This window comes from Solea solea, chromosome 1, assembly GCF_958295425.1.
Source record: "Solea solea chromosome 1, fSolSol10.1, whole genome shotgun sequence".
In the NCBI taxonomy this organism is placed as follows: Eukaryota; Metazoa; Chordata; class Actinopteri; order Pleuronectiformes; family Soleidae; genus Solea; species Solea solea.
Window position 1 is genome coordinate 34,739,411 of NC_081134.1, and position 25,706 is coordinate 34,765,116.

General features: G+C 39.9%; 1 protein-coding gene across 4 annotated transcripts; it reads left to right on the plus strand.

The window, feature by feature from the left end:
- The first annotated feature begins 136 nt into the window (after positions 1–136).
- dnajb6b (DnaJ heat shock protein family (Hsp40) member B6b) lies at positions 137–25,427 on the plus strand. Of its 4 annotated transcripts, none has more exons than XM_058643251.1 (10): positions 137–311; positions 6,583–6,706; positions 8,698–8,807; positions 9,830–9,907; positions 10,177–10,278; positions 15,123–15,257; positions 15,423–15,603; positions 15,718–15,788; positions 22,153–22,311; positions 24,477–25,427. In XM_058643251.1, the coding sequence occupies exons 2-10, from the start codon at positions 6,642–6,644 to the stop codon at positions 24,593–24,595; spliced, it is 1,020 nt and encodes a 339-aa protein (XP_058499234.1). In that variant the 5' UTR covers positions 137–311; positions 6,583–6,641; the 3' UTR covers positions 24,596–25,427. The 4 variants fall into 4 exon arrangements, with proteins under 4 accessions (XP_058499234.1, XP_058499243.1, XP_058499251.1 ...); XM_058643260.1 differs by having other exon boundaries at positions 10,180–10,278; XM_058643268.1 differs by lacking the exons at positions 22,153–22,311; positions 24,477–25,427 and having other exon boundaries at positions 15,718–16,783.
- The last annotated feature ends 279 nt before the right edge of the window (positions 25,428–25,706 follow it).

Genomic DNA, 25,706 nt, shown 5'->3' on the forward strand with positions numbered 1-25,706 from the left:
GCTTTGGATGGTGGTCTATTTTCCTCCAGGTACCGCCAGAGCTCACGTACCCCTGGTGGTACACGTACCACAGTTTGAGAACCACGTCCTCTTGTCGTTCATTCTCTAGTGTCCGACAGTCCCTGAACGCAGCAGCAGCAGCAGCGGGAGCACAATAATGTGCTAGTCTGAATCAGTGACACCAACATCACCACAAGCAACAAGCAACCGCACTTGTCCTGCGGTGTCCTCCGGTGTCCACGCTCAGTCGTAGAGAGACTGTAGCCGCAACAGAAGAGCAGTTCTGTGGGACATTTACCTGTGAGACACAGGTGAGGAATTGATGTGTTGAATAATTATGTCGGCTCGAGGTCCGTTAACACTGTGTTCCGTATCACATGTGGGGCCGCTGTACCTGAAATCCCACTCGTACGCTCCTTATCATCGGTATCATATGTGAACTGTTGTTGACATTATAAATATATAAGATGATATTTATGCATATATGCGTGTGTGCATGAATTTTGACAGAGCGTCGAGACGTGTGTGAACAAGTCGTTCGAGGCAAGCTAGCCAAACGCTAGTCTAAATAATGATAATGTAGCTGCAGCTAGCAACAGCATTAACTTCAAATCCCCTTTCCCCTGACTTAATGGCATTTATGGTAATATTTTGTCAGTTTCCGACTAAAACAATTAATACAGAGAAGGCACTTTACAGCAAAATGTATTTTTTACTAGGTGTAGTAGTTGGTACATGATGGGCAATGCGAGACTACTAGCACAAAGTCGCTATTTATAGATGTGTTTACACTTTTTATATGCTATGACTTATTTTTTATGAACTTCGTCGTGCTTGAGTGTATATCCATCTTTCAGGTTTTCATTCGGCTCAAAGATTTGCTGGCAGTTTCCGTTCTCGACGTTTCTGCAGCTTATCTGCTGTTTCCTAAGTTACCGTCGCCATACTTCATGTTCGAGTGGCCTGTTGATGGCAGGTTTCAGAAAGTGAAGCAACTTTTATTTCCGTGAATAAAACGTGTATGGTAATAATAGGAGCTTATTGATGTGCAGTTTTAGGACTCGAAGTCAGTAGCTGTATATCTGACAACACCTTTCTACAGATAGTACAAGGTGTTAAGGCCAAGTAGGTTATCACGATATTACATTTTCAGGTCAGTCAATAATGATTATCATTGTGAAAATCCCTGATAATAAAATATTGGTTTTGCTCCTGAGTTAAAGTTGAAGAGATTAATTGATGATGTGATAGACTGAAAACAATACTCAGTAAATAAGACTGATCTGTGGCACAGTAGTTCCTCATTGTTGACAGTTCATTAGGGGCTGATCTTTCTCCCAAGTCATTTATCAAAATATATTTACATTTACTTGAGGAAATGCCAATAATGTAGTTTTTCCTGCCCAACCTATGTTTACCATATATATGTCAAAAGTTAAACAAGCATTGGACATCACTCTTTCTTTTCTTTGAGAATAACCAGTCAATGAAACAGTCTGAATTGACTTGTGGAAATCCTTACATATTTTGGTAGTATAGATATTGGCTGTCATGGTTTCAGTCACATTACTAGCTGTCTTTATGATACCTTATCTGAGCAATCACAGTATCGATTGATGCTTTATGTTTTATTTGCTTTGAGTGGCCTGTAACCCACTCCGTCGTGTTATCTGATCAATTCCGGTAAGGCATCATCTAGTTGATTATTGTGTGCAGTCATTGTAGACATAATTTTACACATAAATATGGCAACATAATGCTATACAGAATGTTTCTTTATGTCAAATTTGCTCTGTATTTAATTTAATTAAAAGACTATGACTCCATTCAGGTAAGGTCCAAGGTTATTAGTGTGTGACAGTCACACTGTGATTGTTTTTTGACTGCAGTCACAGTGGAGGCAACTGTGTAATCAAGTTCAAGTGTGTAACAGGGTGAGCGAAAAAACTGGGTCTGACATACAAATTACATTCTTGTATGGATTGTCACTGTTTGTTTTGGGGGAGTGTTTCCTTGCAAAAACACAAAGAGAAGTCTTATCAGAGATTTAAATCAACAGATAAAAACCCAGAGATGCTCTTCAGGTAATTAACTTGGGAGCTGTTTGCAGAAATAGCTTTTTCAAGACAGATGTCTCATTATGAGCCAATAAAAGGATCATTTCATTGCTTATGGTAAGTATGCAGTTTCTATAGTCACCATTGTTTGGGAAATTCCATTGACACTGTCTGCCTGGAGTCCTGTGTCCTTTTCCATTAAGTAACAAGTTCTTATGTCAATACTTATATATTTCTTTATGCTGAGGTTTCACATTTTGATAATGTTTTGAGTTAAAACCTGTTCTAAACTGTTCTGCCAGTCTAGATGGTGTCCTAGACACCCATATATAACTTTAAATAGCCCTATGTCCCTCTCACTTTACCCATGTTTCTTGTGATTCACCTTTGACATTTATTTTGACACTGGTGAATCCACTGTCACATACTAGTGTGTTTTATAGAAAAATCTTATTTGGCTCCTCAGTACAGCACAGCTTAAAAAAAGAGAACAGATGATATCCACAGCTCCACTTATCTGAAAAGTGTTATCTCTAAAAATGTTTTGTAGATTTAGATCAACTTTCCATGAAAAATGTGAGCACTGGGATCAGACCTTTGCTCTTGTCTTCTGTTAACCAGCCAAACATGCAGCTGAAAACACTATCTTTTATGATTATTTATAGCCTTTCCCTTGGGAATCTTATTTGTGAATCATTATAAGGCATCCTTTTTATATGAAATGTTGCTGTCGTATCTAACCTCAAATGCATGGAATTCTCCTTATCAAACCCAGCTGGGAGAGGTAGTCCAAAGCAATTACAAACAAGTCCTGCCCTGAGGGATCCATGTGGTCAATAATGCTTGGTTACTCCGGTCAGAGGGTCAGTTTCTGTGGTTGAGATCCTGTCCAAAGGTCCACACCATCACAGCTGATTCCAGTGAAACACAGGAGGAGCAACTCATCACTGAGGTCTTCACCTCATCACTTAACAGAGAATAAGGCCATCTGCCCGGTGGAGATGTTTTCCTTCTTCCTGTTTATGCGTGCTGTCGTCATTCTTCAATACTTGTGTTCCATGTGTCAGGGTCAGACTCAAGATGGACCGGTAAATTTAGAGAGTTGCTGAGTCCTCGACATCACAGTCCGACTCTGAAAGCCTGTTATGAGCGGTGTGCAAGCACAGTTTCTAATTGTTTTGTTAATGTTTCATATTATAGATTTGGTTTGACAAAGAATAACTGACGAGTCAAACCCTGACAGTAATAAATAAGTAATCACTGTAACCCTTTTTTAAAATAGACTTTGGAAAACCACTAAATGTCCTTGAGGTTATTGAAACAGATGTTCCCACAGTCAGTTTGCTAAAACATTTATGAAGTGATTCAGCTAAAGACTGGTCAGGGATTGCTGCTCAAGACAAATGCACTGATTGAATGACAGTGTAAACTGTTTCTCTTTTGCTGTCCTCAAGATAGCCAATTAAATTGATTATATAACTGCTTCTCAGTTGATTTCTACCAGGAAAATGGGAGGTAAAATAACAGCTTCTTTTTGTGAGCTGATTATGCTATTTAGTTGGACCTCTGCTCTCGTCCCACTATACAAACAATCAGGGATTGGCATTTCTAGCTAAAATCTTCTTCCAATATTCATTGAATATTCTTGTTTAAACTCCAGTGCATGAGAGCCTGTGGACGTAATGCAGGGTCCATAGCGTGTTGAGCTACCAGGGCACACATTCAAAGACCCTGATAGATTTCTGTGGGATTTGAGCACACTTTTTGCAAACACACATGAAGTCCACTAATTAAATGCTTGCTGCTGCTGCCACATTGTCATAATAGATGCACCACAAAGTAGGTAATGCCTGATAAAAAACATATTTATCTTTTTAATATGTTACAAATAGTCACAGTAACTGATCGACTATTTATAACCAAGCGATTAATCAAATACTCGTGTCCATCTCCACAGGCAATAGTGGAGAATCAATTTATTGTTTTAAGTGTGTCTGTCTTCGCTCCACTCGTTGGCAAAACACCCTCTTTCAGCTTGTTGGTATTAGGTGGTTTCCATTTTATTATCTTCTGTATCCCCTTGTCAGTTTACAAAGAATGTACCAGCCTGAATTTCACTGTTTATGTGACGGTTGTCGTATTGTTCTGAATATCCGCGTCTTCTGTTACATCCGATGGCCAAGGCCAGCTATAGTAGCCTGACTCTCAATTAGTCTGAGTTTGAGAAATTTGATTGAGTACAATTCCAGTCAGAATAACGTGATGTAAATGTATTTTAAAAGTCTGGCTTTAGTTCGCCAGAAACAATAAACATGTGGCAGGCATTGAGGGATTCACACACTCATATCTGCTAATCAGTCTGTACTTAAAGCACATGCATGGATACACAGAGTGCAGAGAGCCAGGATTAAGTGTACGTTTAATCCCAACTGCTGCAGGGATGAATGGATCAGTAATGGTTGAAGTGAGTGAATGAGATAAAAAGATATTGGAGTGAGTTTTAGAAAATCCTTGAGGAAAACGGTAATTTTGTAGTCCGTATCTCTTTATATGAGAGTTGTGGATTATATCATTTTAAATCAGTAAAGTGGACTTTTGTATATGAAATAGTACATTTTAATGGTGCACATTTGATTTGTTCACTGGGGCTATAGAATTCCATCTGCCCTTTGAACTGTTCTCTCAATTCATTTCCTGTGGCAAATATTTTTTTATCTCAAACCTTTTTCCATGTCATGTGTTATCAGAATGCTTAAACTTAAAAGTCGTAGCACACCATTCCCTTTTTTATGTTTAGAAGTTTGTGGAGAATGTCACTGCCAAATCCTGGTGCAAGAAGAATAAAAGAAAATTATGAGCTGGCACCAATACATTTTTTTTAAGAGGACAAAGTAAAAGCACATATCCCGCATGCAAATCAAAAAAAAAGAAAAGATAAAAGGATATAAAAATGACCTCACTTTTGGAATAAGAAAAAAATGAAAGAGAAGATAACCCCCCAACTCCCCACACGCTCATACATAACACACACAAACACAATCTAACTGCAAAGGCCACATGTTATAAATAGCAATGAACAGGACACAGTGGACTCCCAGTGTAAGTACCCTGCACTAGTTTGTTTATCGTTTTTGTGTAAATTATTTGAAGAATAAGCTACGATGTCCTGTGCAATGGTGTAAGGCGGATGTGAAATGTTTGTCTACACCTTCCGAAAACTTTTGCTCAGTACTGTATATAACCGGGGTTCTTGGGTCTATTTGGCCTGAGGCCTGTCTGATGCATGAGTTTTGTCTAAGATGAATAAATAGAAAGAGGTATTGATGGTTGATTATGTGTTTAGGTCAATGAGTGGAAAAGAATGTAGCTGCTGTGCCAGCATAATCCTGATTTATCAGATTTTGTCCAAGCAAAGAAATCAACAGTGTTCTCACTCTTTCATTAGAGACTAGTGCATGCAGTGATATCTGTCGCATTACTACCACACTGCACTCACTGTTACCCTGTTGGTAAAACTGTCAAACTAACCATCAGACTGTTATGTGATTAACACATGGACAGACAGACAGACAGAGAGATGGTGACTGACAGACTGACACTCCTTGATCTAATAGAGATACAGATTTCCAATAAATTAAGGCTTAAAAGGCACTCACTTCTCAGGTCACAAGGGTTTAAATGCTGTTTAAGTGTGCAGCTTTAATCTATATATTCACATGTTCCATATGTGTTTATATATTTGTGTAGAAATGTTGACATTGTAGAGCAATGGCTACAATTGTTTGTTTTCTAAGCTCTAATCCTCCATAGTTACCGTTGCTATGTCTGTCAAGCTTTCCACGTCACAAAATAAAATTTCCAATGAAAACACAGGCAGATATAACATTCAGAATTCCAAAGAAGTTTCTGTCTAAGCCGTTAAGGTGTGGCTAACCTCTTTATGTTCTCTGCTAATTCTCTGCTAAACACAAGAAACTTGTGATTTATTCTTGAGTTTAAATTTTGTGATTATTTTCCTATTCTTTAACCCCAACAAGCTACAGAGCTCAGGAGATAATTTGAGTGCATGACTGTGGTGCCTTAAGGGGAAAAGGTTGAATTTCAGGTATTTTTTCATCAGACCTGTTCTGTCTTGTTCTTAAAGTCTGGGCTTCATAACTTCAGCGATCATAAAAAGTACTTCTTTACAGCTATATCCAAAATTAAATAGAAAAACATGATTCTCAGTCACTCTCTTTTAGCCTTTGGGGCGAGGAATTAACGTCCACTTATTATGTAATTTTGCTTTGCTTGTATTATTTCGGTTGCCCTCCCCCTGCATCTCTATTTCAGTGCAGTTGATTGCATTAGTAGGTATTGCCACCCTGTTTAATGCCGTTAGCCACCCCACCCTCCCTCCCCAAATTTAGCCCTCTCTTGGGGAAGGGAGATATCCCCGTCACACATGGCTGCGCTCATTTTAAGTTAGTTGGACTTTATCTCTCCAGGCTAACATGTCTTGACAGAACTACTTTTCTTTCCACAGAGTCAACTTTGAAAAACTTTCACACGAGGCGGCACCAACAGACGCTCACAGACAGAGCCATGGTGGAGTATTACCAGATATTAGGAGTCCATAAAAATGCAACGCAGGACGACATCAAAAAAGCGTAAGTGCCCTTGAGTGTTTTCTGCCCCGTTTACCCCCCCCCAGGGTTTTTGAATGTGACCTCTTGTAGTGTGGTGTAATAGGTTAATTATATCCACCTCCAGCTGTATAAACTGACACACGGGGAGAGAGAGAGAGCAGAGAGATAGTGCACCGCAGAAAGTTTCCATTCTTCTTCCTGTAACCTTGCGGCTGTCAAATACCTTCCCCTAACGCTCACTCACCACTGAACAGGCAGTTCCAGTCCATTTCATTTCTTCACAGGTTTCTTAACACCACCTTTTTGGTTTAATAAATGAAAAGTGTCAGTAGAACTTCAATGTTAGGCAAGAAAACCAGCCAGTGCTCAATCCAGCAGTTCTTTTTGGTCCTCGTTAAGGAGAATATAGCGTGTGACGGAGGAGAAATCTGTTAACTTTAATCATTACTGCTGCTTAAATCAACACATATGAGAGAATCCAATTTGTAAAGACTTCAGCACAGAGAGAGATGCCTAAGTGCGAAGATTTCATAAGCATTTTAATAATTATTTCATACCTAACGTGTATGTCGTGCTCCACACATGCTTACTAGATCTCAACTTCAACAGTAATATGGCAGCAACTGCATGTTCTTGTATTCTTTGAGCACTGACTTGTACATGTTTGACGCACTTCCTCATATAAGACTTATGAAAGTTCCCATGGTTACCCTCTTGTTTATTGTCTCTTTTGACCTAAACAAATGCACGCCACCAACTTAACTGGAAAGGGCTGTGCTGCAGGGAGCATGCACAGTTGTCCTCGTGGAGTCGGACTTGTGTCCACAGGTTTGTCCATGTAGGACGAACGTGTAAATAGGCAAATGATAAAAGTTTTACCTCTCAGGGATGTTAACCGACACCTGCAGATGCGAAAAGTATGACCTGACTCTAGCACCAATCCTGCAGCTCTCTCCTCTCGATCTCTAAATCAGTTATTGGCCATGTTAGCAGTTTAGCCCGATTTATTGTAAATAACTTCTTTTAATTATTGTTGGCAGACTATACATACACTTTGGCTAGAAATACTGAATCTCCATAACTAAATTGCTAAATTAAAATGCCAAACTATTAACCTGCCTTTAATTTCTTGTAATTCAACTCCAAGCTGTTCTGTTTTTTTCAGTCTTTCTTCTTAAGTAGTAGTTTTTTGTTTTGAGCCAAAGGGAGGTGTGGAGCGTAGGGTCTAAGCTAACCTCAAATAAACTTTCATGTTCCCAATAGAAGGCACTTTCATTGTCCCTCAACTTTTACTTACACCCCATCATTGAGGCTTAAAATTTAAGTTTCTAACACTTTCATTTATAACCAAATACCCACAAAGTTCATGTCATTCTCATTAGTCATCAGTTTACTTTGTGTTTAGTGCTAATTTGCAAATATTGTCCTTGCTAAATTAAGATGCTCAAAATTTCATATATATTTGCACCAAGGCTTAGCTCGAGTATTGATCTAATACTGAGACATTTCAGTTTAACGGAACGTATTCAGCTGATGTTTTCTTTTGTGAATACAGACGACACAAACGTTGCGAGATAAGGTCACAGGTTCCAACAAAGGCATTGACTACAAAAACCGTTCACCATAGAACCCTAACAGAGTCAATCCCTGGATTGTGAAGCCTTTTTTTTTGCCATCCGACATTCTGTCCCTAGTCTTGTCCACAGTATGTGTGTTTGCCCGCTGCTGCTGGTGCTTGGACACAAACAGCTGATGCAGCGTAAGCTGCTGTGTCAGGCCTACATAGTACGTCAATAGAGTCTTTGTTATTCCTGCTTGGGTGGGAAGAAGAACAGTATGTGTATGTGCGTGCGTCGTCATGTTTGCTTCCATAATGACTTGTGGATATCTGTTTCTGAGAGGGGGAGATGTCTAATCTGCATGTATACAAACGCCTTGTATCTCTGTATTGGGACTTCACAGTTTGTCATTTGTAATTCTATAATGTTGTGTCATGTTTTTTTATGCTCCAGATACAGAAAACTGGCACTGAAATGGCATCCAGACAAGAACCCAGACAACAAGGACGAAGCAGAGAGGAAGTTCAAAGAGCTGTCAGAGGCGTATGAAGTGCTCTCAGATGGTTAGTAAGTAGTTGAGCAGGTATTAATGACACCTGGTGTTCCTTAAAAAAATAAAATAAAATAAATAAATAAAATAATTGCACAATCTCATTGGCTCCTCAGATATGGAAGTTAATCATGTGAAGCTAAGTCTCAGAACTTAACAGTTACTATGTTCAGAGGTTGGATTTTGACTGGTACCAAAACTGGTAAATAATTTTTTTATTTGGAGGAAATTGAACATAAAAATAGTATCTAGGTCAGCTCTACAGACGCTGCTATTCTGGACCACAGTAGCCCCACACTGGACAAATTAATGAATACATTGATGCTAACTAAAGACTACATAGATTCACCAAAACACTTGGAAGAGAAGTGTGAGGGGCAACTCACTTTACCTTTTTAAGTGAATGAGCATAATGACCTAAATCTAGTTCATTTCCTGGAATTCAGCACAAGAGGCATCGGTATCAGCAATGTTCATTTTTGGAATGTGTATCTATTTTGATATAGTGATATAGTCTTTATTGTTAAGGTTAAAACCCAGGTAATACCAAATTTCAGCTTTTTATTTCTGTTACTTAAGTGGATGACAGTAAATATAATAGCAGTGTTTCTGGGAAACTAATTTAATAGTCACTCACTATTAATTATCTCACAGGTACTATCATCACTTATGCTGGAATGTGTTTATTGTCCAAGCTGGTTTAGTTTTACTTTCTCTTTGTCACCTGATGCAATTGAGTCTGTGTAAGTATTTTATTTGCTACTGTTTTTATTGCTTTGTCCATTTTGAAACACTCCCACTTGGCCACTGAGCTGCTAAATTAAATACAAGAATACAATTATGTTCTTGAATGTCATGTATATAAATTGATGTTTTTAAAATGTATACAGTTTTGAAGGCAATGTTGAATCAAATCGAATAATAAATACATCCTTTATTAATGAATCACACAGCAGTGTAAAAGTCAAAGATGTGTCCTCACTGTTGAGAGGATTCTTTTTTGTCTTAACTGGAGTCCGATTCTCCCCATCACAGAAAACAAGAGGAATACATATGACCGATATGGTAAAGAAGGCCTCTCAGCAGGAGGAGGTGGAGGAGGAGGAGGAGGAGGTAAGGAGATGACTTTCGAAATAACACCATTTGCTAATGATTAACACGATTCCAGTATTTGATGCTAATAAAGAGAATGAGTTGTAAAAGTCAGATTATGCTGTATTTTACCGGCAATTAATAAAGGCACCAATACTAACCTACGAACATTTAATCATCTATGTTTATTACCGTACGTTAATGGTGTTTGTATTTTTATCACCTGTAACGATAGCAGTGCATTACGTCCACAGTTTATGAACTTTGTCGCTTGCTTTCATGTTTTCCAGGAGGCAGTTACGATCACTTTGGTGGAAGCTTCACATTCCGTAATCCTGACGACGTTTTCAGGGAATTCTTCGGTGGCAGAGATCCCTTTGCAGACTTTTTTGGTAAGTCCGTTTTCGTCCCTGATGACGCCTTGATTGGATTTCTTGTTTTCACACTATAGGAAGAGAAGGAGGCCAAGAAGTGGTGTCACAAGAGTGGGACATATGCAGTAGCCATCATTAACTATTGTATGAATAGCTTGATGCATGCGATACACTGGTATTTCTGCTCAGCTATGATTTCCATGCCTCCCATTCATTGTCTGTGTAAACAGCCATGCAGTGCGTTCCAGATATGGGGCATCATGTTGGCCGCTGCTCATTTCTATAAAGTTGAAACAAGCCGGATTCCCACAGGAGAAGAAAAAAAATCACCCTAAATAGACATGGGTCATTGAGAGTGCTTGTATTTAGTGCAAGAAAGAAGTCGAGTTGATATTTACATAAATGTCTACCGCTAACCGACAGCGGTAGACAGCTACAACGACAGCTACTGTTTAATTTGCCCTGCATTGCTTGATGTACAGTATGTGGACTAGGCCCACACAGAGCAAACGTTGAATCGTTATAACTAGCAGTGTTGTGGACACTGTCTCTCTCCGCTGTTGACGTGAGATTCCATGATCTCTGGCTGACCTTTGACCAAGATCCCAAGGACAATCACTTGGCCAGATCTGTGTTACCACATTCGGTCCTTGAATCTGAGGGAATTGGTCCTTCAATTTGATGTCAACCAAGGTTGGGTAACCCTGACAAGGCTACGTGATGCACCGCCTCACAAAACTACATACTTCCTTTCTTTAGAAAGGCAACATCAGCAATTGCATGGCTTATTTCTCATCAAAAAAAAAAAGCTCAGTAACTGGTGAATAACCTTGTCTCTCTCCCCCCCTTTCACATTTCACTGTCCTGTCTAATAAAGCCAAAAAACACAATAAGGGAAAGTTTCCTGATGAGCTGCCATGTTGATCTGGCTTGGAATGGGGCAGTAGCGAGGTGCAGCCAGTGTTTTGGAGGTTGTAAGAGGTGGGTGTCGGCCTATAGGTGGGATTTCATGAGTTTCCTGAGGGAGAGCCTGCCTGTCAGTCATCTATCACACGCTGTCCAAAAAAACAACACAAAAAGTGCCCATGGAGACGTACCATTAGCCTGAAGCTAGCAGCTTCCCGCTCTGCAGAAGTATGGGAGCAGGAGATTGTCTGTAAAGCCTGGTGTTAATCCCACACTGTGTGTCTCCGATACACAGAGCGCTGCTCCCCACAGAGGGGGGTCAACTGCTTTTTAAATGTCACACTGCTGGATGTCGACCTCGCCTCCATTATTTATTCTTCTGCTGATTTATTTGCACTTTTTAAACGTGCCCTTTACTCCAAATCAACCTTAAAGGCTCTCCAAATGATTATTAGTCGCTAAAAATTTAAAAAAAGAACAATTCAAAACTCACACAGTTTGAATTTGCCTTTCATCAATATATCTATGATATATAACTGTATTTTTATTCTCCAAAGGTTTGAGTTATCTTGTCATTTGTGTGCGTCTGTGGTTTTAGGTGCCATAAAACTTGTCCTGCTGCTTAATATTCCTTCTATATCGACCAGTGACTTCACTCTCATGGTTCCTATTCTCAGAAAAGTCGATTTTATTTAAAATAATAATATATAAGTATATTGTGTGTGTATTTGTTTTAACTTCATTTTCTGTTTTGTGTCTCTGAGCAGTGCTCTATAAATTATTATGATTAGTAGTAGTCACTTTATGTTATTAAGTAGATTATATAAATGGGAGTTTTAGCGCCTGTAGCAGGTTGTCTGGGTTCAGCAGAAGGCTGATTGGAAGGCATGTGTATTTCACCCCGTGTCGCTCTAAATATGGAAGTTCAGACACAGGCGGAGGATGAATATAAGCGTCTACATCACTCAACTGGAATGCTTTCAAAAATAGCTTCCGTATTCAAACAAAAGCAGACGTAATAATGCCAAGTGTGGGCGCGCGTGTGAACTGTGCGCGAGAGGTGGGGGGAGTACATGTAAAACATGATACGATTCAAGCTCTCAAACAGTTCCCATGCAAAGCAGACTGGCTGGAAAAACAACTATTACAAGTGATTAGAGCTGCTTATAAATAAGAAGTTGAGAAGTAAGTGACAGCAGTTTTATACGAGACGGTCTTAAACTGCCACTAAGTTAAGGATGTGTATTGAAGACATGGATATGCCAAGGTGAAAGTGGTGGAGCACAGCTGTTGCTGTTTACTCTTTTCAGTAAACAGGGGCTGTTTATAAAAAGCCAAAGCATAGAGCTGTCCACACCGACACTCAGATTAGTGAAGTTCAAGTTCTATTTTCACTCGGTGGGGGGGTGGGGGGGAGACCTTGATTGGGAGGGAACAGGATATGTCAAAGTATCCATCAAAGTATCCATCTTACTAAGTTTATTTCAATTCTGTATGAAGTGAAGAACCATTTTGGTTATTTTGACGTTGCTTAAGATGGCAGACACACAGAGAGAGAGAGAGAGGGAGAGAGAGAGATATGTTGTCAGAATTTCTGCCAGCCTCCAGCTCTAACTGTCCAGCAGCTTGTCACAGTAAGCGGCAGTTGGTCCTGTGGATCTGTCACTCACCCACCCAGAGCATCCAGCGCAGTGGGAGCAGTGAGGTGGTGGTGGTGTTTTTTTTTCCTGTCGTGACAAATACAGATTCACACGGTGACAAGGGCCTCGTCGTTTGCCAGAAACAGCACCCACTGCTTCTTAAATGACGGGACACACTTTTTGTAGATTGACTATAGATTTTTTTGTTGTTGTTGTTGTTGTTGTTGTTGTTGTTGTTGTTGTTGTTTAAGTAAGGCAGGAAATGTAGAGGAAAGAGATTTTAACAGAATTTTCGCGATTTAGTGAAAGAGAATCGCACATTTATAGTTTGTGTCACCACAGAAGGATAACAAGGCGCTAATTTATGTGGTAAATCAACAGCTGTTAATATGTTGTGGTGTTAACTTGCTGCTTCAGTTTATTATTGAAATAATATTTGCTTCATTACTAAGTGGAGTACTTTCAAAACATCTTGTTTTATTTGATAAAACTGTTTCCAATGCACTCTACTATTTTTTTTCCCCACCTTTTGTCAAGTGTAAATAGTTTTAATGCGATATTTCAAATTTAAAAATGTCTCCTTTAAGGTGGGAGGGATATATCAGTATATATCGCAATATCGTGATAATATCATTTTGTGACTTAAATATCATATTGTGGTGTCTCTGGTGATTGCCACTGTTTTTGTTTTTTAATGGCAAATCAAAAATGTGAATTATAAACCGTCTGATTGATGGAGACACGCTTTCTGCTACATACGGCTCTGTAGAGAATGTTGTCTTTCAACTCGAAGGTTGTGGGTTCCATTCTTGTCTCTGCTAGTCTACATGCCGATGTGTCCTTGTGCAAGACACTTAAACCTTCTTGCTCCTGACGGCTGAATGGTTAGAGTGGTCATCAAGACTAGAAAAGTGCTATATAATTACAGACCTTTTACTTAAAGCATGCACTTGAAGTCAAACATTTTGAAATATCTATGTGTTCTCTGCTCCTTTTCTGTTCCTGTATTCTCACCTTTTGTACTATACGGTGAAGAAGTGGAATGGCTAGAAACCAAATGACACAGTCATTTTAATTTTACCCTGTTTTGCAGGCGTGGCACATTCCTGGCTGATTTAATCTCCCCTGTTGTGCCTGACAAGTCTTTAAAACGCTCTGTCAGATTTCACAAGCAAAAGAGTGTGTTCCTCTCTGTTGGAGAATGGCTATGTTTTTTTCTTTTTCCTTCAAACAATTCTTTTTGTGTACAGCGTTTTACAGAATTGAAATGTTTGAACAGCAGGTTTCATTCCTCTGCTCTAATGTCCTCGTCGAGGAGAATGAACAGTATCATTTGGAGATCGCTTCCCTCTTTAAGCCGTGTGTCTTGTTCTTGTTTCCGTCTTTTGTACATTTGAGGGTTGATGGCTGATTAATCCTGCTGGACTGACCCAGATTGGCAGCATGCAATTAGCAGCATGTCCACAGGGCTTTAGGGTGAGAGTTAACAGCGGGCACTTTTGACAGATTAGGGTTGAGATTGTGCAAGGAATCCTAAACATACGCTGACATCAAGCACAGCTGTTTTTATCAGGAAGGAACATCTATTTTATATCTGGAATCTATGTTAAAACCATAATCATTCCTTCTTGATCGCTGCATCCTCCACATGAGGGTCACGGGACATAGGGCCGTCCATTTAACCGTATGTTTTTTAAACTCTGTACGATATTTATGTGTTCACCTGGTGTGGGAGAATGATTGATTGATTTATTTATTTCGGTCATGACATTTAGATCACTCATCACACATCAGTGTAGTTCACACAATACACATAACCGAAAGGGAAAGCGGGAGAAGCAAAAGCTTATCTAGTCCCGCCCCCATTATCATCATACAATACATACTTATTCTTTTCTTATGACATTTGACAAAATGATCAGCCAGCACTGTAGTTTCCCTCTCAGGCTTACACCGTCTGTATTGTTGTGGTTTTCTGACCCGCAACTTCACTGCGTCTCATAGATCTTGTTATGGTCACAGCGAGAGTCTTGTTTTTAGCCAAAAAGCTTTGAAAGCTACAGACTGTACGACAAATGGAGATCAGAGTGACACTTTTAGCAGCTGAAAAGAGGAATTTTTCCCTTGGGAGTTGGCAGAGACTAAAAATAACGCAAGAAATTAGCTTTTAAATGTAATCACTGTTGAAATCAACTTCATCATGTGGTGAGAAACAAGACTCCAAATGAAGCAAATGTTGCTCCGTATCTGCTTCATGAGTACAGGCTACGGTTTTAAATGTTATAAAATCAAATGCTCTGTGATTTCTTTTCACAGCTGATGACCCATTTGACGATTTCTTCGGAGGGGGTCGCAGTCGCCAGAGAGGCGCAAGCCGGAACAGGATGGGTGGTTCGCTCTTCGGTTTCGGGGGCTTCCCATCTGGGCCTGGAATCTCTGGGTTCGATTCAGGTGCTACATCCAGACACATGACACAGCTCTGCGATTCATCAATTTAATGATTTATTTTTCGCCCCGCCGTACTGACAAATACTTTTTTTTAACTCTTCGTTTTTGCTGTGTTCACAGAGAACTTACTGGGCTTTTTTAGATTTTCATTCTTCTGCTCTCGCACAGGTTTTAGCTCATTCGGAGACATGGGTGGAGGAGGCTTCACCTCTTTCTCTTCTTCGTCTTTTGGTGGCGGTGGATTTGGAGGAGGAGGAGGAGGAGGTGGCGGAGGAGGAGGAATGGGCAACTTTAGATCCGTGTCATCTTCCACAAAGTTTGTCAATGGCAGAAAAATTACAACAAAACGGTACAGTTTAAAAAAAATAAAAAAAAATAATGTAAATATTCAACAAGAAATCCCTGTTCTCTAAATGTCATTTGCTTTTGCGTGTGTGTGTGTTGTTGTTTTTTTGCCTTACAGGATTGTGGAGAACGGCCAAGAGCGAGTGGAAGTGGAGGAAGATGGTCAGTTAAAATCTCTTACAGTTAATGGTAAGGAGCAGCTCCTAAGACTAGATAACAAGTAAAAGGCCACCACGCCTCAAGATGTTATCAACACACAGTTTTCACACCTGGAAAAACAAAAAGTGACAGAGTTTGCTACAGACAGTTTGGTCTCTAGTCTCTCTCTGACTTCCTGCATCTCATTCCTGAAGAGCATATTTTCTCATTTTTAGCTTAGCTTCATGGGAGGCAAGAAAGAGAGAGAGATGTTCACAGTATTTGTATATTTGTATTTATTCCATTTTTATTATTATTATTATTATTGTTATTATTTTAGGGGGGACCATTTTGCTGTGCATTGTGTCTTTGTTTACTACAATAACTTCAGCACAAAGCTGGGAATGTTCTATATCTATATATATTCCTATATTTCCTTGGAAGTGGAAATAGTCGTTCTTGTTGTAGCAGTAGAACAGAATGTTGTACATCTGGACGTCCACGTGCCATTTTTGTTTTTTTTGCTTTGTTTAACAAGTGAATGATAAAAGCTTAACCACTCATGTCTTTAACTTGAGCCCTCACCTCGCTAACCTTTTAGCCTTTACCATTTTCATGCGTGTGTAATATGAATGACATATTATTAATAAATTAATTCTAATGTGCATTTCCCCCCCCCCCCCCCCCTCTTACTCAGACGTTTGTTCGTTTTTGTGCATGATTTCTGATTCTGTGAAGCTGCGTTTTGTAGTTTCAATGTAACGAATCACGCTCACACGTTTCCAGACAGACGGGGGACTTTTTTTTTTCTTTTTGTTTGTGTTTAAAGAGAACAAACAAAAATAAAGAATTCAGATTTTGTTCAACGAAATGGGCCGTTGGAAAAGGCCTCTGCAGTCACCTGATGTTTGTGTGTGTGTGGTGTTTTCTTTTTGACCTCACTCTCACTATATCTCAGTGCCAAGGTGTGTGTGTGTGTGTGCGCTTGTGCTTGATCACATTTTTGTATCTTGCTTGACACATTTGCAATAAAGGAAACCACAGTGGCTGCTTCTTGTGTACACTCACCCCATCATACAGCTCACCATGTGCATCATTTTTAATCTACTAATGTTCACGTTTGGGTTTGATTCTCTGATCACACACTGCACGGGCGATGTGCTCGTCATTCACCAAAGGGAGTTGCACCTCTGTCGTCGGGTGTGGTAGGTATGCTTTACCTTTGCGGACCAGGCGTGAATGAAACACCCAAGTCCAGGACTTGCTCGCTCTCCCTCCTGTGGGCTTCTATAACTGATGATTCGGCAGTTTCTCTGAGGTCAACCAGGGACTTGACATTAAATATTGTCTCATACACACGTAAGGGAAAAGGCTTAGAAATCACAAAATGACATAAAATGCGGCCTCTGAGGAGACAGCCGTGAGTTTGGAAGCACTGTGTTGAACATTGGAAATGATAGGCTCTGACTCAAAGCTGAATTGTTGCAGTGTGAATGATTGCGTTTGGCTCAGAGGTCACTGTTCGCTGACAGACTCGTGTGTGTGTGTGTGTGTGTGTTTCTTGAGGAATGTGCTCGGGGCTAGTTTATTTACACAAGAACCACTGCGCGTCTTTAGTGAGACACAAGTCAGGAGTGGGAAACGGGAGGGAAAGAAAAGAGCTGGGTGAGGCCTTTTTTTTTTTTTGGTCGAGCTGTGCTGAAATGTCAAGGCTTTAACACGTGTGGCCTTTGGTTCTTCTGTGTAGTCATTTACATGTGTTGGTGGCAAATCTGGAGTGAAGGCGATGGCTTCCAGTACTTGTGCTTGATTTCTTTTCTCCCTGTGTTTTCTTTTTCCATCATTTCTTTGAAAGAACTGGTGATAGTACCAGTGCAGTCCAGTTGCTAGGTGACACTGCAGCCAGTCTCTTCATATGCATTCATCCTGTGTGCACAGCTCTATTTCTAGATATAGATTTTTTTTTACATAAAATGACAATGAAACAGAATTTGCGCTTAAATTGTATGCTCTTTATCTTAGGGTGTACACAAATGCCAGTACCCCCATCGATTTGATTATTTAACTGTATAAGTATGTGTATACGTGTTTGAGCAGGATTTATATTAGTGGTACAACAGCGCCCTCTTCTGGATCAATAATGCCCTGGAGCTGAAGACTTGTCTTTCTTTTTTTTTTCTTTTGGAACGAGACTTCTACCTTTTTTACAACTTGCATCAATCAGTAAAGTATGCCGAATTATCTGTTAGCTCCTCCTATTTGTAATATACACGCAGATGTACGTGCTGTCATAACTTTATCCATATAATCTTTAGGAAAAGGTAAAAATGACAAGAATCTCGGGCAGGGTCTGAGGGTAGTTTTTAAAATACGTTTTAAGGGTGTGTTTTTTTTCCACCAAAGGCATCAGCGATATTAAATCTAGGGAAGAGGAAGTCTGTTTTTGATTCGTAAGTTTAGATTTAACACTTTTAAGTGCATTATTTTGTTATATTTTTTCATACAGCTGTGTCCCCTTTAACTCACCTCCATGCATTTTAACAGCACACTCTAAAAAGATGAAGCTGCTACTCTTTAAGACCAAAGCTGTCACAAATTGAGAGAAGAGCATACGAAATTACACGTCTCTTAACCCCGACTTACATTTTGAGAACCACAGTTTGAGAACACATACATAAGAGCTTCAGCGACATGCTGTGAATGTGCCTTTTTAGACTTTTACAAGTGAAGGTGAGTCTCTAATGTGACCACTAGGGGGCAGTGTTTGTATGCGGAAGACAGTGTTTCACTGGAATCACACGTCCAGAGGCATGATTGGAGTAAATGAAGCAACATGTAACACATACAGTGCGTTTTAAATGAAAAGTCAATCAGTGCGTAAATGAGATCACACCTTTTTTTTTCTTTTTTTATGATGTTATTTGCAATGGAAGATATATATTTTTTGTCTTCTGCATCCATCACTTCCAACATGACACATAATACTGTGATTTCCTGTCCAAGAGATCCCCCCCCCTGTGCTATGAAATATGGCTTCCTGTTGGCAGAAAGCAGTGTCCGGTTTTACTCCTTGTCTGCTTGACATCATAGCATGAAACCTCAGCTTGGCCCCGGAGCCACTGGCCACTTTATGAAGGATGGCAAAGATAAGCTGCTGGCTTCCTCTTATAGCCTGTGTCTGAACAAGGACATGGACTGTATCTGTCCGTGCACAGCAGTGAAGTCACATCAGCACGACAGCAGGCGCCCTAAACCGAGGTGTTGGGCGGGCTTGTAGGGAGTGATGTGATCCATGGTTGTAGTTGTCATGACACCTGAACAGTGATTCAGTCTTCCACAATCGTAAGGCTGATCTTATCCAGCACACAGACTTTATTCTGTTTCCAGAGTCGACCTGGGTGTTGGTGTCCGTGCACATGTTCCTACACGTATTCAGTCAAGACCAGGGGTGTCAAACCGGTGGCCCCCATATCGATTACATGCGGCCCACCACCACCACAGAATAGAGACAGGATATAATGCTGATTGATGATTAATGATTAATGATTAATGATTAATTTCATAATCGATTAATCTTTCGACTATTTTCTCGAGTAATCGTTTGGTCCATAAAATGTCAGGGAATGTTGATCAGTGTTTCTCAAACCTGGAAAGGATGACGTTCTCAAATGTCCCGTCTTGTCAAAAAAACCAAAGATTATTCAGTTTGAATGAATTATTTTTATACGGAGCAAAGATACCAGAAAGTATTCACATTTAAGAAGCTGAAAAATCAGAAAACTTTGCTTTAATTCATTAAAAACACTCAGACCAATTAATCGATTATCAAAATAGTTGACGATTCATTTAGTAATCGATTAATCGAGTAATTGTTTCAGCCCTAATTAAATGTATTACTTTCAAAAGCTTTTTTGTTATTATTATTTCGTTGATTTTAGATTTATTTCTCTGTTTTTACATCATAAATATATTATTATTGTGAACGACACGTTGTTCCACATCAAATCAAGCACTTTACTTTGAAATTCATTGAAATATCATCATGTATATATTTACTTTGGTAAAGGTCCTATTGCCCAACCACTACTGAACAGTTGTGTTTCTCCTCTAGTCCGGCCCCATCTTGACCAGACTAGACTCTCTTTGGCCCCCAGGTCATTTGAGTTTGACACCCCTGGTCTAGACAGTGTTGTACCGAACAAACTTAAGGGACACACTCGGCGTTGTTTCGCCTGGAGACAAAGTGACAGACACTCTCAAGACAATAGCAGCAGACAAAAGCAAAACCAGGAGAACTCCACTGTGTTCACCCTGCTTTTCTAATGAAATCCTCCATCCAGAGAATAAAAGGCTGCTGCGTATATGAGCATCAAAAGATCTCATTATCGTCATCACTGCTCTTTGATATTGTTTTTGTTTGGAAATTAATTACCCCGATGATGGATTGCACGACTTGACAGGATTCTTGTCACCCAGGTAACCGGGCCCAGAGAAGATGCAAATGATTGGTCCTCTGGAGAAAAGATGCAGTTTTACAATCTTAAAGTCTGATTATCCCTTAACTTAATCCAGCTGTCTAACTCCACTGCATAGGATTAGCTGGATACTTCCTGATTTATTTTGAAATATGTGTGAAATACTGAAGCGTCTGCTTTGTCATGTCATATCGTGTAGTATTGGATTATAGTTATTTGAGTGAATTAACAACTACCTTTGCACAATCCTTTGAATAATCCAGAATATCAGGTTTGGATTTAGGATGGGTAACATAATAGAGAGAATTTAGGTTACCCTCTATTTTTTGGCTGTTTTAATTGTTCAATGACAGAACCCAGGACACTGATATCACACACAGTTAAGTGTGGGATTAACATTTAATGGAATTTGCACAATTACATCACAGAAAACATGATGCAACACCAGGGGAAAATCTGTTCACCTGAAAGTCACGCACCTGTTTGGCTTAGTCTAGCCGTCTAATTCCGCCTGATACGATCAGCAGACACATACACCTTGGGATTAGTTTTTTTTTTTTCTTCCAATAAAAGCAGGATTGAGAACAAATAGCTGCAGGAATGAGGATAAAGTCGACAATTGTCTGTCTGCAGGGTCACAATGGGATTTTAAAAAAATGTCTTTTGACTCAAACACCTAATTTGAAATAAAGATATTCAACTCTGGGGCTAAAATAAAGTTCAAATTACATTTTAAGTGTCAAGTATTTTCAGCTAGAAAATTCACATTTGGCGAAGAAGGGAGAGAGAGAGAGAGAAGAGGAGAAGAGAGAGAGAAAAAAAACTCAGCCAATTTACACCTTTACACACTCAAAAAGGCATTCCTGACAAAGAAATGGGACTTGGGTCAAAATGGATGACCTGCAGTAATAAGATGGCTATCCAAAGAGAATTGGTATCCAGTGATGTCTTTTTCTTGTGAAGTGTGAGTGCATGCAGCCGCCTCGAAAACCCCTCCAGGTCCCCCCCTTGAAATCACCTCCTTTCTTAAAAGTGTTTCAGTGCAAACACGGTCTCCATCAGTGTTCTTATGTAAAGATGGCACCTGCAGCCACAGGTATACATATATATGTATATATATATATATATATATATATATATATATATATGTATATATACACACCTCTATGTCAGACAGAGCTGCTGTGTCTCTAATGACTGGTGATTTGTTTAAGGCCGGGCTTTTAGACAGCGTGCAGATTTCGCCTCTAAATGGGACCAGGTTTGGCACAGCCAGCATCTGGCCTCCTTTCTTCTCCCCTCCACCGCCTTAATTACACAACACAATGGCGATGAGATCTGCCCGTAATCTCGCAGCATAATAAGTCTCCCCCTCTCACCAAACCCCCCCCCCCCCTCACCTCCTTCTATACCCTGCCTGCCACTAATTCAATATAAATGTAAATTACCTAGAGAAAAGAATAACCAAATCTCATTTTATTTACATGACTAATCACAATAAAGTCAAGCGGATGAAATATGAATGAAATATAGGGTTGGCGTTTGAAAGGAAGGGAGGCTTTGTGTAGCCTTGGGGACTCTTTGAACTCCTTGTTTTATATCATCTTTGTTGTTTCATGTTGGGAACATCAATATACCTTTTTTGCTCAACTTGATGTAACAGATGTGTGTATCCTTTTTTTTTTTTTTTTTTCTTCCCCCCCTCCTCTGCCTGATTGTATTCACACTGCCAAGGGCATCACAAGGTAATATGTTTTCCTTTCAGCTGTTTTTCCAGCACCACACGTCTCTATGTCAAGAATAAGGAAGGGGGGGGGAGAAAAATATAAAGATTTAGTGTTGGTGTGAACACCTGCGGTGATCCATGCAGACAGCAAGAAAACACAGGTTTTTAGCAGTGATTCATTCCCGCCCTGCTCTGCTTTGCTCACACCCCACAGACGTTGCAGCCGAAGACTCCTTGGAGGACGAGTTTCGTCGCCGCAGACAGAACACCTTCCCCGGCTTTGGCCTGCACCAGCGCTATCTGAGAAACTCCGCCCAGAATCCGACAGAGGAGGAGGAGGAGCACGGCCTGCAGTGTCTGGGACTCACGAGAGGTCCGTCCACTGAAACACACGTTTTTAAAATCTCACAAATGTGGCAAACCAAGCATCTATTACATCTATTTCCCTCTAAATGGGAATATAACTTACACAATTGACATCTTGTTCCATTGAAGAAGATTGAAACATTCATTCACTGACGTCATTTTTCCCTTAGCCTTCCATTCAAAAAGGGGATTCCTTTCTGTAGGCCTCACACTTCTGTTATAACCATGACCAATCCTTTCTTTCAGACTAAACTAATTGATTCTCTGGTGTCCATGAAGTGAAGAGGACGCCAACAAATAACAAAAAAAAGCCAGTGGAGTCTACTTTTACTTTTACGTCTACTTTTGAATATACAGTCTCTGTGCTTGGCTGATTAATCACCATCACACACACATGCTCCCCCCCCACACACACACAAGTCTTAATAAGCGCAGCTAATTGTCTGCTTTTGTGTCTGACGGCCGCACAAAGGACGATGACGACGAGTGGCGTGTTTGACTGGCAGGTGTAAACACAGAGAGGGGAGAGGTGTTCATTAGGCCGCTCTGTTCTGTCTGTTCTACATCGTTGTTTGACCAGGAGGTCAGAGTTCACCCTCTGTTTTTTCCTCCCGGGGTCAAGAGGTCGCACACAAAAGCTGTGTCGTTACACGTAACGCACAGTCGCCGAATGTTTTAAAAACAGCCGGCTTCATTAGTGAAGGAGGAGAACCTTTAAATTTGCCGTGCGCGGTTCCTGCTGGGACACAAACAAAAGGGCCTCATTCTGTTTCTGAGATAATGAAAACTTTGAGCTTTTTTTTTACTAGTGCTGTCTGCTCGAACTAAGCTTTTTAAATGTGCCATATATACATTATCAATCATTTGTTAACGCTTCACAAATCACTGTGATTATCGAGCTGGTGTGAAACCAGTTCATTCAGTTATTGGCTCTCAAATACGTTAGGAAGAAGCAGTTCATCTATTCATCTATTCGAGATTTATTTATTTACTGTAAAATATGGCGCAACACTGAGCACAAAATAGAATGAAAAAAACTTGATAGTCTAACTTATAGCACAATTAAGTATACCGTTGTATCATATCGAATTGTATTATATTGCATCGTAACGTATCGTATTGAATTGTATCGTAACGTATCGTATCATAATGTATCGTATCATATTGTATGGAATTGTATTGTTTTGTATCGTATCGAATTGTATTGGATTGTATAGTTTCGTATCGTATCGTATCGTATCGTATCGTATCGTATCGTATCGTATCGTATCGTATCGAATTGTATTGGATTGTATAGTTTCGTATCGTATCGTATCGTATCGTATCATATCGTATCGTATCGTATCGTATGGTGCTGTACCGTATCAAATTGTATCGCATTATATGGTATGGTATGGTATCGTATCATACCATATTGATTGTATCGTATCGTATCCATAAATGTTTTATAAAAAGTGGTGGTAGTCTTCCTGTTTGCAGGAGGAAGCCACCCATGGAAGTAAAAATATATTGAATAACCACCAGGGGGCGACTCCCTGACACAGTTTGTAAAAGAACTACATTTGCATGGGTCCCTTGGAAAATGTGTCCACTTTTCACTTGCTTTACAACATCAGTGAACATTGCACTTACGTACGTCAGTTTTGTCAATTGTATTCCTATAAAGCATGGCACATGTGAGGTGATAAGTGTTTGAGTGACTGGCCTGGTTAATCCCTGGTTACAGGTGACATCATCTCAAGACTTCAAATTAGAGTGTATAAAGAGTTGGCCTAGTTTATACACATTTATAACAGATGAGCTCTCACATGTGCATTAGTGAGCGTCACAGCAGTTTTACCTTTAGCTCCTGGTTCCAGTCTTTGTGCTAGGTTTAGCTGATTAGGCTAATTAGCAGCTATAATTAGTTGGTGGTCGACTCATTGTAGAGGCGTGAAAACGCTGTCAACCTTCCCATTTCATTCCCAGCAAGCACATATATCAACATATTTCCTACAATGACTCAACCGACAGAGATTTTTCATAAAACCTGGCATCTCCATCGTGATTTACGAAGCGCCACGAACACGAATAAAACCGTTACTTACAGCTTTAAACCCTGTATAAACCGTGACTTATTAGAGAGTGGGTAATAATAATAATCTGTGTTTTGTTTTTTTTTGTATTTCGTAGGACACATGGACACCAAGAGGAAGAAACTCTGGCTAAAAGAGGCAGAGTCCAAAAAGAAAAGAGCTCCTCGTCACTTCCCTCGATATGGTGGACTTGGGTTTGGGACTGGGTATTTTTAAACACACAGCTACGCACACACACACATACACATACACACACACCTTCACATTTTTTGGCAGACGAGCCATCAATCATATGTGGCATTATTTCATCTGTGCTATGTAGCTGAGACCCCAACATCCCCCACTGCTGTGCCGCCTCGTCTTGTCTATTAGCTGCAGTGCAGAGAATGAAACTCCCGTGTTTGTTTTTCGTCTAAGGTGCATCTTTTAGTTGCTAAGCCTTTGTTATTTGCTGTATTTATTGTGGGTGCGGGTGTACAGTGAGCATTCACGACCTTAATTAGTCTCCCGTCTCCACTTTTTCACGAGAGTGTGTCGAAAGCAGCAGCCTTGGCGGTGATGAGCGTGAGAATTACTGCACTAATGCCGTAAAGGATGTGAGAATGAGTGAAGGTCAGTGAATTCTTTTCTAATAGAGACAAAGAGGGAAGGGTGAGATCAGGGGAAAAAACTGAGAAATCAACAGAAGCATTATTAAATCTACGCCCACAAGAAGAAAAGAAACTTTGAACCCCTCTCAAAAAAAACACACAATAATACGAGTTTTATACAGTATGGATTCAGTAGTAAAACCTTCCATGAGCGTTTCATAAAAGATTCCGTCTACAAAAAGCCCCTCGTCTGACTCGTCCTTCACAGGTTGTTCTCAGGATTGCTGCGAGTAGAAAATGTGGAAATGTCTAAGAAATGTTCATTTTTTTATGGACTCCTCTGATTAAATGCTTGAAGAAAAACATGCCCTTGTGTAAACCTGTTATGTATCATACTCTATAGTTTCGTTGTGTTCTAAAGAGCGATGCCTGAAGATTAAACAAGCAAAAACATGTGATCCTGTGAAGGCCCTTGTACTTTCTCCCACTTCTTTTCATAAAATCTTTTTTTTAATGAACGAATGAATGCTTGTCATGTCACGGTACAAAGCTCATGAGACTGTGAGTCACTGCGAAGCGCATGCTTTCATACAGAGATGTAAAAAGATGCAAATAATTATTGAACTCTTGATATTTGGGGGCTATATATAACAAGCTGATCTTTCACCTTATAATGACAATATGAATCCAGGAAACACAGCTAAACTGCTGCTAAACCAAAACACTGTGCAAAAACA

Coding starts and splice junctions, on each gene's coding strand:
- dnajb6b (XM_058643251.1), top strand. CDS start 6,642: ATGGTGGAGTATTACCAGATATTAGGAGTCCATAAAAATGCAACGCAG. Junction 6,707..8,697: donor CAGGACGACATCAAAAAAGC/GTAAGTGCCCTT, acceptor TTTATGCTCCAG/ATACAGAAAACTGGCACTGA. Junction 15,258..15,422: donor AATCTCTGGGTTCGATTCAG/GTGCTACATCCA, acceptor GCTCTCGCACAG/GTTTTAGCTCATTCGGAGAC.